The sequence below is a fragment of the Falco rusticolus genome, chromosome 10, assembly GCF_015220075.1.
Source record: "Falco rusticolus isolate bFalRus1 chromosome 10, bFalRus1.pri, whole genome shotgun sequence".
Classification (NCBI taxonomy): domain Eukaryota; kingdom Metazoa; phylum Chordata; class Aves; order Falconiformes; family Falconidae; genus Falco; species Falco rusticolus.
Window position 1 is genome coordinate 9388891 of NC_051196.1, and position 19238 is coordinate 9408128.

Here is a 19238-nt window from a genome sequence, read left to right on the forward strand (position 1 = left end):
TACCACCCCCACATCCCATCCCAACAAAAACCGAAACGCAGAAGTGTACAGTAGGCCCATAAGAATCAAGAGGAGACCAGTTTGACCCATACCACTTGTTTTTCCCTTACGGCTGCGTCTCCATGCACTGAAATCTTGGTATCTTTTCTGAAAGGAAGCTTAGTTTGTCTCATGCTACTCTGTATGAGTGCTCTGCTCTTCTTCTGTCTGAATGTGCAGTTTCCTCTTCATTCATCTGGAATGCCTGTGAAAAATAAGTCCAGCTGGGCAGTGGTAGAACTTGGGAAGGCTCAGAACGGCTCTGCCTGCTGTGTGCCGAGCCTTCTCCTGTCGGGACGTTGCACATGCTTGAGTGTGCAGGAGGCTTGGCTTGCTTGTGCAGCACCCTCCTGTTTTCTCTACAAGGCAAAATTAAAGCTGCTTTACCTTGTCTAGCTGTGGAACCCTGGCACAGGTTATTGATGCTCTTTCAGGGTTCTAATTTTAATGGGAGTTTTCACTCAAACAGGCCCAAGGGACCTCTGAAGTCGGTCAAAGTGCAGGTGTTAAGCCCATCTTTATTGGCTGTTAAGAGTTTTCCTGTTGTTGGCTCAGCGTTTTCCTCTCTGAGAAGCAGATGCGTGGTAAATATATCTAGCAGAAGGTTGAACACATACAATTAACGTGCCACACAACTTGTTAAACAGTCATAAGAAGCAATACTGTTAGCTGGTCCTGAATGTGAAGCCAGTCTGTAAAAGACAATTTGGCACATGACGTGCTCCAAAAGAGGTTATGACTGTTACTTAAGGTAACAAACAACAGAATAAAAAGAACAAATAGAGTAATAAAAGAGAGGGAATTTACATACAAATAAAAGCAGCTGGAAGTAAAGAGGCCAGTAATCCTAGTGTTCTGGTTTATCTTGTAGGCCTTTTTCTTCCCCTCCTCTTCCCAGGCTTAGCTGAGACGAAGTGATGCGGCATTGCATTCACACCTCCTTGAAGGTAGGGAGAAAGGCAGTGAATTCATACTTCTTGCTGTTGCTCTTGGATGGAGCCATTTTTATGCAAGTCTGTGGTAGCCAGGGAACAGTGCATTCAGAACAAGAAAAAAGAAGCTGTAACAACTATGAATGACTGGAAGGAAAGTGCAGTCATTGAAACAGAGGCCACCACACTGAGAAACGTCAGGGGTTTTGTATTTTTCTTCCAGTAGCTGCTCCTTTTCTCTTGTAGCTTTTTTTCCCCTCTTGTTGATGAATTCTTTTCCCTACCTCAGTTGAGCCCTGCGGTTCTCTCTCTGGTTTTTTTTAGTAGTACTGGTGAGGAAAAAGTACCTGGGTGCATGTTGTACACCTCCACATGCCATGCCACATCTCCCCCCCATATCTGCACACTGCTAGCTGCAGTGACCTGGACAGGTCTCCCAGAGAGAGAAAGGAAAAAATCTTCCATCACTGCAGCTGCTGGTGTCTCCCAGAGGGAGAAAGGAAAAAATCTTCCATCGTTGCAGCTGCTGGTGCCACAAGTCTGGAGAATACTGATACTTGGCAACGATTTGACGAGATCAGGCTTGGGTTAATGAAAACAATGAAACTGCCACTTAACTTCCAAATGGATTTCCATGGAGACAGCTAAACAGTAATAGTGTTTGGAATTTTTTATTCAATAAAAGTTTGAGTTATAAATATTCTCCATTTGTTTCCTATTTACAGTTGTAAAATATTTTAGGATAGCCTACCCATCACCTGTCATTCAATGTCTCTATAAATGCCATGAAAACATCATTGTGAAATAAAAACATAGTCTTATTTTCAGACCACAAACCCAATTTCCACACACTCACAAAATAAAATCAAAGGGACAAAAAAGAGGAGAGAAGGAAGGTGGGGGGTGGGGTGGGGGGGTAGGCAAGAGGAATACAGTACAGCAGGCAACAATACAATATTTGCTACACAGTAGCAAAAGAAACAGGTAAAAAAAATTTAGTCTGCTATGATGACAAGCTTTTCAGGACATTTGTTATAGACCAGCGTTGTCCAGTGCATTTCTGAAGGACGAGTTGAAATCCAAATTCATTTTCATTGTTTTCCTGCAATTCCAGGCAACGCTTGGATTTTCGGTTCTGGATTGGACCTCCCTTTAAAGATGGGGAGAAAAAGAGGAGTTTGGATTACACATTGTGAAATTGTTGCGTTCCTACTGTGTGGTAATACAGATTAGAGAATGTTCCAATGTCTGTCTACTGAAGTCCACTGCTACTGTGAAAAATGTTTCAGTTAGAGACAAGATAAGCGCTAGGCTGGATTTGGAGTGAAGGTTCTCTTTGTCACGGGCTGGTTTAATCTCTGGTGCAGTTTAGAATAGCCTCAATTGCCTGGTTACCGTTTCAGCAATCGGGGTTTCGACTCAAGCTGTGTTTCTATCCATGCTTTTTAACCACGAGCCAAATGCTTTCCTGTTTGCTTTAGTTACCTAGCTTAGTGGCTCTGCTGCACCCCTGAAACATCAGAAAAAGGCAAAAGAGGAACAGTGCCATGGCCAGGGAGTTCCTGTATGTAGCTGCTGTAGAATAAAATGCAAAATTTGTTTATTTTTTGAATTCCCAAATGAACTGTCTGTTGGAATCTTATGTTGTTAATGGTATTGACTGTTCACTTCTCATCTTAATACTGCCATATTAAAGTCCTACCTTCACTATTGAGTTGTAGCCAACCTTAAATCATTAGGGCTATGACACAGTTAACTACAGACCTAAATTACAATTAAATTGTCATGTAGGTAACATAAATTATTTTTTAATTCTAGTTTCAGTTGGTTCTTTTGCCCTCTCTCCTGCCTAATAAAGATAATAGGTAACTTGTACACATTAGTGTCTGGGAAGTTTCTTCCAAGATACACAGAGTAATTCACACAGAAGTCTAAAAGTCTGACTTTCTCTACAGTATCTTGGACTTGTATAGTAGAGAATTACTGGCTTCATCTGCAAATCAAAGAACTGACTGTAAATCAGTACAGATTAGTACAGCTGAAGTATGGAAACAGCAGCCACATTTAAATTAGTTAATTGTACAATGGGAAAGAAATAGTTGCTATTAAAAAAAAAAGTATTGAAGTAGTAACTGGGATAGATTTCTGTTGTAATCCCAAGGATATTGGCATAAATCCGATAGAGATGCTGAGTTTGCCTGTTCCTCTGACAAGGGCAGCTCGTGCCATTCAGTACAAGTTGTGCTTTGTTCGGAGAGGTGACGGGGGGTCTCCTCCCCTCCTATCCTACCGGTAGTACTCAGTAAGTACTTTCTCTGAGAAGTGACTTTCAGAAACGTTTTTTGGACTTGGCTAATGAAACACAGAATTAGGTTTTAAAGCCTTAGGTTTTAAATACAGCTTTGGGTAAGAGAGAGACCATTTCTAGAATAAACCGCAAAATTCAAAGCATGAGGCTCCCGTAAATCCTCCTTGGTAGGCCTGCTTGCAGTCTAGGTACAATTTTCACTGATTACTTTCCTAGACAGGCAGGCATACAGTAGGCATTTTAATATACCTCTGTAACGAAATGCTGAGTGAACTGTATTTTCCCACTGCTGTATAATCATTATTGACACTCATATTAATAACAGTTAGTTAAATTTGGGTGTCTGGTGGGAGCATAAACTCTGAGCTCTCTAAAAGCAATAAAATTGCTTGACATACAAGAAATCTGAAGAAACTAGGATGGAAAATCAGTCACAGCTTTATTATATGCTACTTGTTCCCTTATCCTAAACACACCCCCCGCCCTCTAAAGCTCACTGTGGTGAGATGTCTGTGTTGTGTATGCCCCCCCCTCCCCCTTGAATTCAATGAGCTTTGAATTAGGTCCTTAAGCTATAAAACTCTAAGGTAATGGATATTTCTTTGTTGCCAGAAAAAACAGTTGTGTTCTCTCTGGGGTTTTTTTTGTTGTTTGTTTGTTTGTTTTTTCTTCTAGCAAAACAAATGGTTTCTATTCCTAATGAAAACTGTTGATTATGGTTTTTCTCTGCATAGATTCAGTGTTGCATGGCACCCAGGGTCAGCTCCCTGGGTTTAGGTTGGGAATTTGCTACAAATGTTTCTGCTTAAACCCAAAATTGGGATCAACTTCCTTGGGCTTCCGACTGATGATGGAGGTGCTTGTGTTGCTGTTGTTAAACTAGTTCTGTATCTTTCACTTACCAGTTAGCCCTTGTCTCAGTTTTGGTGTCTAAGACATCCTCAGCTCAGGTGTTGCACTAAGGAAGCAGGAGAAAGAAGCTGTCCCACTTTCTGTCTTGTCAGAAAACTAACCCATTATGGAAGGCTAGTTCAGTTCCATTACCTGGCTGATTTTTGGACCTGGAATATGAATCTGGGTATGGTACTTCAAGAACTTCTGCCATTTCTAATTTATTAGTGTAAATGAAAGAACAGAATTAATTCTCTCCGTTTTATGTAAAGCTTAACAGCTAAAACATGTGTTTCCCTGGTACAGTTCTTCTTGTCCAGACTCTGAAATGAATTCTGTGGTATTCATCTTGAGAACAGCTTTTATGCCCGTGAAGAGGAATGAGCTAGGATGCTTAGGTCTAGCTGGCTTCAGCTGCTGGGCTGGGGCAATCACCTAGTTTGCTGGCTGTGCTTTGTGCACTCTGTCAGTTGCATTCTTTGGTGCCTATTTTTTCTCCCCAAGGACTATGTATGGGGCCCAGTCATCTAACAGAGCTCTGTTAGGTAGAGGAAGCCACAGCACTACAGCTTAAATACTGCCATCCGGAGCTGGAGCTTTCTGCCGAACTCCCATCTGTTTCAGTGGTCAAGGCTTTCTGTCAGTTGAATGGCCCAAACGCCTTCTATTCCCATTGAGGATTCCGGGGCACAGGAAGGAGGATGTTCACAGTGGGGACAATGCTCTTCCTCTATTCTACATCATGTGGAGCACACATAGGTGTTACAGTAAATGTATTCAGGTGAAATATTTTAATACAGGCAGCTAAATAAACAAAGTGTAAACTGCTTCTAAGGAAAAACAAAACAAGCAAGCAACCAAAAAACAACTCAAAAAGCCCACTCCCTTCCTTCTCTTTTCCTGATGTGCCCTTATGTGAATCCTGCTTTTATTTAACAGAAACAAGTGACTTGGGAGATAAAAAGCCAAGGAAGCTCTTTTTGATGTGCTGCAGAGCACTCTGCGGTGGCTACTGAAAATCACCCTGCTGAGTACATTGGAGTGCTGTATGGAACATAAGAGAGACACCCAAGTTAAGTAGTGCCTAATATGTGTGAATTGAGTGCTGTAGAGAGCAGGGATGCTTTTAACAGGATGCATTTTTTTCCCCCACAAAAGAGAAATGTAAAGGCTCACGTCCTGTTAGGAGCCAAGCTCTTCTAAGAGATGTGAGGTCTGTGCAGAACCACAGATTAATCCCTCAGGATGCAGTCTGTGCAGCTTTGGCTCCTTTCAGGAAGTGCATAAATGAAAAATTGCTCTGAAGTACAGGGAGAAATGTTTGTATAGTGCTCACTTAAAACTTCCTGTTGTTGGCCTAATTAATTGTGTCCTGTGTTTGTTTCCCCCCTCCAATGCAAGCCCGTGACAGTGGTATTGGTTTGTTATCTCCAGGGTGCTGACAGTGCACCCACTGTATGTTGCAAGGCCTGAACTAGCGGGCTGTTTAATTGTTAAAGCCTGTGAACTGAGTAATGCCACTGAAAGAAACAAGCAGGACTGATGCACTGAAAACTAAAACTGTGGTTTGCTGCTTGGCCTTGGCCTCCAAATTACAGTATTCCTGAATGGTTTCTGCAGCCTGTCATTGTTAGCGTTTGGAACCCTAAAGCCAAATTCAGACAAAGGTGTCCTTTTTAGTTAATTCTTTTTTTTTTTTTTTTTTCCTCCCCCCCCGTAACCATTTAGTAAAACTTATATAAAACTCTTGACAGTCATGTTTACTGCTTGCTCAGCAAAATGGTTTATTGTAATAGTAACACTTCAGGCTAAGTGAAAGGCAAGTTTGCTCTCTGGCTTCCTTTCCCTATCCTAGGTAAGCCTTCTACTTGAAATGTAGAGGTGAAAAGTTGATTGCCTAGGGTTATGTCTTTCATCATGATACCTAAAATATAATTCTACAGGCTGCTGAAACAAGGTAAAGAGGAATTCTGCCCAGCTGAACAGAATTATGATTAAGATCACTGATGATGAGAGGCGGCAGCCCAATGGTGGTGGAAGTCTCAAGAGGATAAATAAATTTCCAGGTCAACTATTTTATAAAAATAGACTGAAAATGACAGTACGAAAACGTTTGACTGAAAACTTGATGTGTTTTGCAACGCAAATTGAGGCACCTCCTGTGAGAAGCACAAATGCTCTGATCTCATGCTGGTAGCCTTAGATGCACATAAAACTGATAGAGTGCTTCATAAATGTACTTTTAATGTTAACTCTATCTCAAGTCACGCATCCGGTTATGACCAGTAGCTACTGGAAAGTGTACTTTTTACTTCCTTTAGAATTACTGTACTTTCTGTGTACCTGCCATTTGTAAGAGGCTTCCTTTCAAGTCTTTCACTAAAGCAGAATTTATCCACTAATATGGCACCTGAGAACACCATTTGATGTGCCTCCAAACCACTGCAGTAAAGGATGCTCCAGCGTGCTTATTGGGCAGTCCCGTGCCAGTCTGTTGTGCATAAAACCCAACTTGCTTTTAGAAAGATCAGCATGTTGTAAGTATATGCTTATATATTGTAGGTTAGAGCTGGGCTGCTAATAAGCTGTGCAGAGTAATTAGTCTTTGAACTGTTCTGTGGTTTTCTGTTTTGGTTTATTGCGGGGAGTGTGGTGTGTGGATGCATAGTTCCCAAACCTCCCCCTTCCCGTATTTGTTCTGCAAGGCACTGCAGTGGGATGAGTCCTTTCTGGATTATTGGTCCTTGCAGAGCCAGGATTAATTGAAAGCTGCCATAAAGCTTCTCTAAGGTCTAGAAGGTGTCCTATGCAGAACGCTGCAGATGGGACAGAACATTGGTACAGCTTTCTTTGCAAATACCAGAGATGTAAATACAGTATTTTTCTAAAGAAATTATGTATAATGTATACACACCATGTAACCTGGAACTCCTGCCCCTCCATACCATTGCTGCTGCAGCACTGGGGTTGTATACAGTGTAGTGCTCCTCAGAAAAACTACCTTCAACAAAAAAGCATGTTCTGACTTGGCAAAAGATGCAATAAGAAGATCCTGTGAACATACACCTAGAAAAAATGTTCTGAACAGCTCCTGGGTTTTCTTGCCAAAAATCTCAGCTTATAGTTACTTACCTTTTGTGCTGAATGACAGGCCCTTTAATGAGATGGCATTTTATTGGTTGCAATGCAAAATCTTTTATTTTTATTTCTGGCTGTATTTAATGGAAATTTACTATTATATTTACTCTCTTAATTTTCTTCAATAAGAATTCTTTTCAGCAAGAACCAAATACTTCTCTGTTCTTTGTTACTCTGAGGTCAGAGTGCCAAGGTTGTGGTTTGATATATGAACAAAAAAGCACTCAGCAGGAAAAGAATAGTTTAGGTATTTTAAAGGAAGGATTTCAATATGCATATGTGGCATTATTAAAACTGAAAAAATAATTCACAAGATTTGAGTGACTTGGTCAATTTAGTCATTGGAGTTGGCATATCTGCTAGGTGTGATCTATGGCATTCCAGTCATTTAGGTAGGTGTGCTGGGTTCTGTGAGCTGCAAGTTGTTACACTGGGTTTCCAAATTTCCCAGAAAAAGCAATGTAGAAATAGAACACAGGGAAGTGAGGTTGTTGCTTTAGACAGAACCAGGGCTCCATAAGCCAGTAAAAGCGCTTGGGAACAGAACTTAAGACAGGGTTTGATCACTTGTAAAAATGAGGAATATTAAATGAACGCTTGAGGATGTCAGAATTACTGAAAATCAGACTGATTACTCTTGTTGGTAAGTTACCCTAAAGCATACACTTTTGTTACATTAAATCTACTTTTTGCTCGTCACTTAAAGCTCATGTTATTCTACCTGAAAGAGGAAATAAAAGGAGTGCTCTTACCAGCTTGCCTAACCACGGCTATTTCAGAAATAGGCCTTACAAGGTTAGTAAGTGTATCCTATCTCATATCACACATGCTGTATAGATCATTGCATTCACTAGCTATTATTTTTCTATTTGTACCTCAATCAGTGACCTCAAATATTTACATGTTCACTCTCCTTTTGAGGCAGAAACTCTAATCTTCACTATTGTTTTGATAATTCGAATCAAAGAATTACACTGAGGTATACATAACATAGATAATCTCCAAACAGAATGCATGATCTTCTCATGTGTTTCCCCAGAATACTGCGGCAAATTTTCAGTGACTTTCAGTACACCAAACTTAGTCCTAAAGAAATCATTTAATTTCTACAAAAGTCCTTCTGTCTTCTACGTGGTCACTTCTGTATGTTGCTGCAGTAAGACTCTTCATAAGAAAAAATGAATAATTTAGCCCATACAGTGATTAATGTATTTTCAGTATTGCCCATTGCTTGGAAATATTGGATGATGTTACTGACTTTAGAATTTCTGCTTTATAGTTGCATGAAGGATATAGGTATAGATAGGTAATAGATTAATTTCTTCTCATATCTAAAGAAGTATGACAGATTTTCCAACTCTTGGTGAACAGATGCTCTGTAAATAAAGCAGACTCTATAGCATACTCTTTGTTGTTCACATATTTCAAAAATAGTTAAAACTATTTAAATTGAAATATTCCTCAGTGAAGTATACTGTTAGCCATTGTTCTTCTTCAGAGGCACTCGATTCCTAATATATTTGATATGACTACTGTGAAAAATAGGTGCATTAACTGCTACGTGTATGAAAGATTATCTATAGCAGTGTTATATACTAAAAGGGTGTTGTCTGTCAGCTGATCATATCACCATTTACAATTAGATAGGCAAATGAGAATCTGTACCAGACACTTTTAAAATGGGAATTTATATTTTCAGTACTAACCAAAACTAATTGCTGTGTACAACATAAACTTAGGTGGAGTTATAATAGGGATCAGCCAAACCATTTCTTAAAGAAAAAGATAAAATTATTTATATTCCCTCTCCTCCTGCACTCAGGTTCTGTTGTCAGGTAGCTATCTGAGCACTGGTCTTGCATTCACTCAGTCGTACCCAGTGAGTAAATACCGTGAAACATCCTCTGACAATGGAATTGGATGCATCATTCAACAGTTACAACAATTTAATGTCTACATCATGTTTTGCCTCATTCCACTACCCAGACTTCTGAGTGAGCGTTCAGAGTTTACATGATAATAAATGCTAAATTTTTGTATTGCCGCAACAGATTTTTAATACTGCAGCTGTGAAAAATCAAACGATGCAGCCTTAGCTCTATGACCAAACTAGGTTTTAGTAACTAGTGGACGGTGCAATCATTTAATGTTTTGTTCAATCTGGATTGGCTACATGAATGTAAAGCAGTCTAGATTCTGAGTGAAGCCCTCTAAAGGTATAATAGTTAAGTCTTCAGGATGTGGAAATACACAATAGTGTTAATTTAAATTTAAGTAAGAATATTTTAATTTAAATAAAAGCAATTAAACCTGGTAAAAGGAAGTGTGTTTTCCTAGAGAATGTAATTGGAATAGAAAACAAATTATAGAGAAACAGCATAAAAATCAGGCAAGGAATGTATGGATTTATCCTGTCAGTAGTATTTTCCACATATCTATAAAGTGTTATCACAGATTTTAGCATATTACAAAGACCCAGTGTTAATAGCAAGATTAAGAAAATATCTTGCACAGAAATAAATTTAAACCTTCACTGAAACACAAAGAAGCTCTTCAGGATATGATAGCTGTGAAAGGGCATTTTACTACAGAAAATGGTGATAAAACTAAGAAAATGGAAGGAGGCTTTGTAGTAGAACACATTAGCCAGACTGGAAAGGATCATTAGGGATTTTTCAGAGGGTAAACACAAATGATTACTGTATCAGTGGTGGCCAGGAAATCATTCTGACATATTAGGAAAACATCTGCAGAAACAAATATTCTAGGTATACAATGTAGATGTATATTTTTTACTGTAATTTTGATGCAATTTAAAAAATAATTATTGAGCATTGTTTCCAGGGTGGTGGTGGTGTTGTAGGGAGGAAGTCCATTAGTTTTCTTATGGCAACAAATCCAGATGATGATGTATTATGCTCATCTCTGATAGCTAGGATTACCTAACAATTCCTTTGTAGAGAAGGAAAAACTAGCTTTATGCTGTGCCTTGATAATGATGCACGTGGCTTTTCTTACTACAGCTGCTGTCCTGTGTAACATGTTAACAGGATAATTCATTTAGAAATAAATGGAATGCCTTTCTGAGAACTGACAGTTGTAAAAGAACAAGCTCCAAAAATGCATGTTGGTGAGAGATGATTCACAGGTTGATGTTTTCTGAAGTTTTTTTTCTCACTATTAATGGGCATGCTGTTTGTAAGTCGCTCTCCTGCATCCTCCTTTTACCATTACCAGTGTTACTGCCTCCTGTCCTACTTGGCAGCATTCAGAAAACTGTAAACACAGAACCCACGGTACTGAGTAGTCACTGGCTACTCAGTGCTCTAACTTTGATACCCTGAAGTTCTGAACTAGAGCTTAAGATGTGCTTTTACACTATGTAAGTTAACTGCAACCAGGACAAACAACAATAAATACTATGCTATGTTGTATACCTCCTTCTATAGCAGGAGTGTTAGATATAGGTAAATCCTGTGTTTCTGAGTATCTCTGGAGTCTTGAGTGAGACCTGGCCTATAGAAAAAAATCCAAATGTAATGCTCTACACCAGTGTTTTCTGCAGGGTAATTTCGCTTTAACTAAAAAATAGATATTTTTTTCTTATACAGTCTTTCTTTCATAGATTGTGCCATACGTAGCTGCCTGTGTAGAGAAACATTATAACATAACTAGGGAAAAGATGGGCATGCTGGATCTATTGGCTTCTTTTGCATGTTTTACAAATACTTCTTGCGATAAGCTTAGAAAAGTTACCTTTTTCTCTTTCATTCCAAGATGACATATAAAAGACTTCTGCAAACAGGTCAGGCCTGATTTATCTGCCCTGATCTAGGTTTGCTTCAAGATGTTTAAAGTAGAAGACAGAGAAAGGCAACAAAGATGCTTTAAAGCTTGACGGAATATTCAGATGGTGGGAATTACAAAATATACTAAAATGAAATAAAGATAGGACTTTACTTAGGATATAAATGAGAATTAGTGGGATCTGAATTCAGTGATCAAAAGTATGAATACCTGTGAATACCAGTGTGAAACTGGTAAATGAACTTTCTGAGGATAAAAGGATGCTTAGAGTTAGAAATTTGCAACCACTGTGATTTATCTGGCTATAGGAAACCTGTTGAATTCATTGTCATGCACGTCAATGTTCAGTGATGACTACATGTTTTTAGTGGGCTGGGTGAATTTTAAGAGCGCTGACAAAACAGCTTTTTATAGGCATGCTGTTATGATCATTCAGAAAAATCAAATCTCGGCCTTGACGTTGCAGGTCAAGAAGGGAATCCTCCTCCTGGTGTTACAGTGAACTGCTGGCTCAGAATAGAGCTCATTTCTGTGCAACAGCAAGCATTGACCATTGTCTGAGGCAGTCTTCTAGATGAGGTAATTCATCTAGTTAATTAATTTTCTGATCTGTGGCAAATTGTGTATTCCTTGGTTTTGCCATTTTGTTTGGTTTTGAAGCAGTCATCACTTGTGTATATAGAATCATAGAATCATTTAGGTTGGAAAAGACCTTTAAGACTGAGTCTAACCGTTAACCCAGCACTGCCAAGTCCACTGATAAACCATGTCCCTAAGCCAGGGGTCCTCAAACTACGGCCCGTGGGCCAGATACGGCCCCCCACCAGATACTGCTCCCCACCAGATACGGCCCCCCAGGATCCTCAATCCAGTCCCCAGTATTTACAGACACACACCCCCCCACACACACACATACATACACCCTGCCGGGGGTTGGGGGGGGGAAACCAAGCAGCCGCAGATGACTGCCTGCCACTTCATCCGCGCGCCAGCCCCCTGGTTAAAAAGTATGAGGACCTCTGCCCTAAGTACCACATCAACACAATACCTCCAGGGATGGTAGCTCAGCCGCCTCCCTGGGCAGCCTGTGCCAGTGCTTCACCATGCTTTCAGTGAAGAAATTTTTCCTAATTTCCAGTTTAACCCCCTCCACAGTGCAACTTTAGACCTTTTCCAATCATCCTGTCACTTGTTATTTAGGAAGAGAGACCAACACCCACCTCACTACAGCCTCCTTTCAGGTCATTGTAGAGCGCGATAAGGTCCCCCCGAGTCTCTCTTTCTCCCAGCTAAACCACCCCAGTTCCCTCAGCTGCTCCTCATCAGACTTGTGCTCTAGACCCTTCCCCAGCCGGTGTCTGTCTCTGGACACGCTCCAGCACCTCAGTGTCTCTCTTGCAGTGAGGGGCCCAAAATGGAACACAGGGTTCGAGGTGCGGCCTCACCAGTGCCCAGTGCAGGGGACAGTCACTGCCCTGGTCCTGCTGGCCACACTGTTTTGGATTGGCCTTGGCCCATCGGCCCAGCCTGCGCAGACCCCTCTTGCAGAGCCTTCCTGCCCTCCAGCATAGCAATGCTTCCCCCAGCTTGGTGGTGTCTGCACACTTACTGAGGGTGCACTTGATCCCCTCACCCAGATAATTGATAAAGATATTAAACAGGAGTGGCCCCGATATGTTGCTTTCTAAGCCTTGTTCTGCGTTGCATGTCAGTGCAAGACTCTTGTTAACATGTCTTCCCTCCCCACTTTGAGTACGCACAAGATGCAGTATTAGTTTGCTAATGAAAATGCATTGACAGCATGCGCCTGAAATCATGCCTAAGAGTACTGTACTGCCTCCTTCTTTGGCTTTCTCCTTATGGAATAAAATACTGTGCTAACATGGCATACATAGAAAACTAATGTAAAGAAGAAAAGTTTGTTATTATTTACCAACCTGCGCATAGGGGATACCCTAGTTATTCATCTGCGGCCAGACAAGTAAGAAACTCCTTTCAGCCCAATTAGAAACCCCAAGATTTTTATATTTTCCCTAGGAAAGACAAGACATTTTGCCTAGACATCTTAACAGATTCCCAAAGATTTATGGGCTTTAGATGAGACAAAACATGCATTCCTATTTCTTTGTGAGATGTAACTCTTACTGAAATATAACTCTTTGGAAAACAAAAATACTGAATGACAATTTTACTTCTTGGGTGTGTTGTGGTATATTCAATTAGTCTAGGTTTTCTCACCTGAGTGCTCAATATGAAGGCTTCCTAACTCATTTTAACCCAGAAACTGAACTGCTTGCATTGGCATTATATGCTTACGATTAAACTGATCTCTAGAGACTAAGAAGTAAATTGAGTGCCAACTGAAGAAAATTAAGAAACAAATTTGCACTAGTATTTCAATTGATCTGCACATCTAACATGGGAATTTGGGTTGGGCTCTTTGGGACTTTGGTCACGAATATCTAGTTATTGAAAATGGCTTTTTCCCTAGTAACCACACAAATCTGTTAGCTGATTATAATTGATATTAGGAAAGGAATGTCCTCGCAGCTGCAGCAGAAACCTTGCACAGTTTACTTGGACAGTAATGGAAATCATCTATTTTTCATCTGTTATACTGGATTTCGTCACTGTCAGATTCAGGATACCAGACCTGATGGCTTGATCATCTCACTAAATAACAGACTTCTTGTCATCTATATCATTATTGCATCCTGATTTAATTGCCTTCCAAGTGAACTTTTTTTCTCAAGTATTTGCATCTTGGATTGCAGGATATTACTGTAGCCAGACCTTGCTTACATACATATTGTTCTTGTCTCCATTGGAATTAAAGATGCAGCTTCTACTGACTTGATCAGGACAGAGTTTTGTTTTCATCTGGGAACTTAGAAATAACAAAACATCTATGCTAAAGGTAAAAGTACTCTCTTCCATCTCTCGCAGCTGAGGAACGCAGAACCCAAGAAGTGACTGGTCCAGTAATGCAAAGGAGGAACAGAGAACAGATCTCCTGAAACCCAGCAACTTCATTTGGTAAGTTTTGGTTGTCAGTCAAGTTGTAGAAAACATTTTGGATTAGGCCATCCTGCTGCACGCCTGTCATTATAATGCCATGCAGTACCTTGGCAGCAGCAGCTGTCATCTGCGATTTTTGGATGGAGCCTACCTGGACATCTGAAATTAGGAAAAATCAGGTGGAACCAGAAGAAATAATGTCTTTGTAAATAAATGTGGTGGTTAAAATTATATGCTAAAATATGCAAATAGGGTATCTGTTTTGAAGGAAAAACATGGGTATGTGTTAACTTCCTTCTAAATTAATTCAGTACAAGTGTCTTTGGAGCTTAAATGTAGTCCTCAGGAGAGCGAACACTGCATAATGTGATACGGTGGAAAAGACTTGAAATGCACCCACTGAAAGCTCATTGTACTGCTGTATTTGCACACAGGCTTTCTAGCTGGCAAGTTCTACACTAATTTGCAAAGATTAAAACTTGCTGCTAGAAAATTACTCCAAATAGATAACTAAACTGACACAAGGAAATTTTGGTTACCACTAACTACAGCAGTAAATGCAAACAACTTCTAACACTAGCTGTTAAAACACAATAGTATATAGCAATATTTGTATTTAATATTTTTTCTGGATGTTTTCCATATGCTTTTTCATATTTAAGTTAAATCAAGTATTAAAAATGGAGAAAGACTGAATGCTTTCAGGTTTTCGTACTTCTAAACAATTTCACTCTGCATAAGTGGAACGAAAGAGTTTGTAGGCTGATAGTAAGACAGTTCAAGGAGTATAAAATCCCTAAATCCTATCTATCTCTTTTTTCCTTGTGTGCATGTGTGTGTGAATTGTTTTAGGTATCTTATAGTAAGCATAAGTATTACCATCTTGAATCCATAGTAAACCACTTCCGTAATTCAAGTAAATCCTTTCGATTCTCTTTGTAAGTGTTAAAGTGGTCATAGATTAAGCGCTGCTAAAATCTTATGATCAACCTATGAGTAAACCTGTAGATATAAACTGTTGTCCAAGTCTGAGACTAAGATTGCACCTAGCCGCACCTAAGCTCTATTAAGAGTTTAGAAAGCAAGGGGGTCTACTCTGAACCTCATGACTCAACAGGAAGGTCTCCCTTTCCAGTTTCGTCCTACTCTTTGTATCTCCTCCATTAGATGTAAACCATCGGTGAAGTCTGGGTTTAAGATTGGATCTAGCTGCACCTAAGAGTTTAGAAAGCAAGGGGGTCCACTCTAAACCTTGTGACTCAATGGAGGGATCACTCTTACACTTTTACATTTTTTATTCCTATGTAAAATCGTATCAACTTAATTCTAACTCAGTTTTAATTTGATTTTTGTGTGTTCTATCCATGTAATAGGTAATAGTGACCCTTGCTATCAAACTTTGTGAAGTTGTACTTCCACAAATTCATATTAAAACTATTTTGCTTATACCTTAGGCAATTCTCTAAGTGACCAAAGCACTCATTTTGTGACAAAGTTGCACATGAATTAGGGACAGATTTATTTAGGGACAAATTTATTAGGGCAAAAAGAAAATTAGAACATTAACTATCGCTTCCTCACGTTTAAGCAGAACAGCGGATCAGGTTCCTTGTCTGCCAAATACAACACCTTGTGCAGTTACCTACTTAGTTAAAATATTAAGTACAGGCAAGCTAGGCTAGTACTTGACCAGAGAGGTGTAGCTAATTATAGAAAAAAGTGCTGCTGACATACTGGGCCCGTACACCAATACTGCACGGGGGCCCCTGGGGCTTGTGAAAACTCTTTCACGGTGGAGGTTTAAAACTTTACACTTGGCAACAGTGGTTATTTAAAAATCGGATAGCCTCACTAAAAATGTGGGGCTTAGCCTTGCCTGTTGGCTCAATTAATTGAATAATTAGGTTCTGGTTTTCTTTATATTTCTCCTGCAGGATCAAAATCTGTATTTCCTTAAACAGGATCACCAATCACTTTCTACTCTGAGCCGAGGCAGACAGCACTGCATAATTATATAGCTGTATAGCAAGCAGTACAGCTTGTCTTATACTACAAATACATATTGAGTGTATCTGCATCCTTTGGGGTTAGAAGTACAGTGCAAATTCAAATTCTTGATAAATTAATGATGCTAGTTTTCTACCCCATGGCTCTCATAATGGAAGAATCTGAAGAAGTTAATGGCAACCATTGTTCCCTTAGACACACAGCTCTACCGAAATTAATCCCTTTTGTACACTGATGTCCTTGGCTAATGTATGGGTTGAAAACTGAGAGTGGGCATTAGAACGAAACTGACTGCTGTTTAATGGGGTTAGCCTCCACTTCTGCGCTATGTGTGCTCAGCAGGGGGGCACATGAAATTGATAGGAAATTGGTAGAGACTCTGCTTGCTTCACAGGCCTCCAGTTTAATCCTGCCTTGCAGTCTGCGCCCTGCATTCCCGTACTTCTTTGGGATGTGGTTGTGGGCAATGGTACTAGCTAGGAGTAGATTTGCACATCCTTTAATTTCATAAGATAAAAGCAGGTAAGAATAATTCAGAATGACTGTCTGGCAAAGGCCAAAATCTGTAGGAGGAATAAGATGTAATGCTTTCAGTAAGTTTAAGTCTGTTCTTTCTTTATATAGCTACACAGAATATCTATTCGATCTGTCTATTATCCAATACCTATTTAAATGAGATCTGAATCATCATGTTTATTTGTGGAATACTGTTAACAACTAATTCATTTGCTCTCATCTGTCTTCCCTTTTCCTTCAAAATCAGTTCCTACTATGCTATTTGGGAAATTATACATATGGTAACTGCAGTTGTCAGCAACAAATTTTATTTACAGCTTCTCAAGATAGAATAAACCACCCCCTCTGAACACTTCTGAACTGGAAGATTTCCTGCGGAAACCTCCAGCACTGACTAGAGTCACAAATCTCTGTTACATGTAAAAGCTATGTTAGCATCGCAGGCAGATGCAACGACTAGTAGACATGGGTACATGACAGTGCTGAGCATAGGCTCTGCCCAGCCTCTCCCTCCCACGAGACCTGCGATGACTATCTATCCCTGGAGACACATACTCTTCTTACCTTTCCATGGCAACCACGCTGGAAGTCTAATTACTTAAATTAACAGAGCTTGCTGTACTGAAAAGAATTCAACATGGAACAGCCTTAAAAATATTAATCTCTTGGGCTTTTAGCTCTGCCTTTCTTAGACCTCTTTTTCCGTAGATCCCTCCACCAGTCACGTTTTCGCACAACAGCAAATCGTGACACTGTAGCTAGTCTAGTCAGAAGCATCAGAAACAGTCACATCCCTATCCGACTAAAGATAAAGTTGAAGACACTTTAAGATAAAGAGTAATTACAGAAAACCTTCCTCCTTTTGCCTTCATTGTGCTGCGGGAGGAGTCCTAACATGCCGTGAGTGTACTTTGTAGATGACCAGGTCAGACATTGTAGAGATGCATTTTACTTACAGGGCAGGCGTTAAACCACAACTGCCTTTCTGTTAGCAATAAACCTGAGAAAGCAGACTGGAGACAGAGAAACTTCTTAAAAACCCCATACCAATACACCCCCTCCAGACAACCTGACTGAAGCCTTTAGAATGTACTTCTTAGCAGACAGAACAAACGCAGTAGCAGACAGTCAGTTTGGAAGAGCCTGGGTTTGGCTGTAAATACTTCCTGTTGAAGGATGCCCCAAGCAGTTACCTGTCCATCTCCTACATCTCGGAGCCCCTTCTCTGTCACACCAGACCATGTAACGTCATCACTACAGCAGTCCCAAGGGCAGCAGCTTTACCGAGCACGTGGACAGTGGTACAGACGTACTGCTGACCTGATGCTTCCTGCAAGCATTCCGTTACACAGGGGAGCAGACTGCTGCCAGCACACTGCACGTGCACCTGCTCCTTGCCATAAAGAGCTCACGGGGTGAGAGCAGGATTAATCATTTTATTAATAAATAAGGGGTACCCAGTAGCAACTGAGGTTAGGTTTTGCATTCCTAACAATTCATGATGCCAGAGCAGCTTCCTTGACACCATGTTAAAATTAATATTTTCGTAAAATTCTGAGCATTTTACTACAATGTAATTCTTGTCTCTGTCCTCTCTCTGCCTTATGCCATTTCTGGTAACTGCTTACTGTTTTGCTACAAGGTCTAATTTTGTTCTGATTAAATGAAAAAGTGGTGAGACAGACTGAACTAGGTGAACTGTCAAACACCTAAGACTTTTCAGCATAAAAGTATTCCCTAAATAAGCAATTCCCTAAGAGAAGACTTGACAAACAACCTGAACAATAAAGTTCTTGAACACTACACAGTTGATGGGAGTCTTTTCAGGGCTAATTTACATAATTTGACATAATTACAGTTATAAACACTGTAGAAGCCTTGGAAGGAAGAATGTCACTGAAGCCTACATTTTATTGGGTCTCATTGCATTTGGCAGCTGTACAAAACTGTGGAGCGTGGAAATGTGCTCAGATAGATCCTGATTATACTAACACATGATACGAGCTTTGAATGCTCAGTGCAAATTTGTCCTGTTAGGAGGATACCGTAGTCTCCCAAGGCCTCTGTCCGGTCCTCCAGCATGACGTATGATGAAGATAGTTTGAGGTAATGGTGGTGGTTCCCTCGGTCTAAGCGCCCATTAAGCCACTCTCTTGTCCACAGGGTAGCAGTGGACATCTGCGTGTCTGACTCCAGCTGCCTACAATTGAAGGGAGCCATGGAACTTGAAAATTTTAAAACTAAAGTAAAAGATAAATTTTAAAAAAAGAAATATACACACATCTACGTATGTGTATACATACACTTCTAATCATACAGAGATGCAAATTAAGAATGAAATAATTCTGTAATATATCTACAGGAGACTGCTAGCTGAGGATGACCCCCACTTTCTACTTTTGTTATACTGATTTCTCGCATCATTACAAGGGAGGAGGTGAATGTTATCTGAAGAGTACTTTGTTCAAAAAGCCGTACAGTCCTATACCAACCAGACTGAAGTCCAGTGTCCCACCACAGACTATCACGGTGCCTCTCAGACTGTAGTGTGATTTGCGGAAAATCGAGAAAGTTTCCTCATT

The 19238-nt window shown here is 40.1% G+C and overlaps 1 protein-coding gene and 1 long non-coding RNA gene across 6 annotated transcripts in view; one reads left to right on the plus strand and one right to left on the minus strand.

The window, feature by feature from the left end:
• Nucleotides 1-1626: 1626 nt before the first annotated feature.
• Nucleotides 1627-19238, minus strand: part of GALNT18 (polypeptide N-acetylgalactosaminyltransferase 18) — a 263582-nt gene continuing 245970 nt past the window's right edge. For all 5 annotated transcript variants that reach the window (XM_037401732.1, XM_037401733.1, XM_037401735.1 and 2 more), the window contains one exon: nt 1627-2121. In XM_037401732.1, coding sequence (XP_037257629.1) covers nt 1975-2121 — 147 coding nt within the window. In that variant the 3' untranslated portion in view covers nt 1627-1974. The remainder of the gene's footprint in view (nt 2122-19238) is intronic.
• Nucleotides 12639-19238, plus strand: part of LOC119154336 — a 56732-nt gene continuing 50132 nt past the window's right edge. Inside the window, exon 1 of the long non-coding RNA XR_005106438.1 lies at nt 12639-14151. This is a non-coding gene — a long non-coding RNA (uncharacterized LOC119154336). The remainder of the gene's footprint in view (nt 14152-19238) is intronic.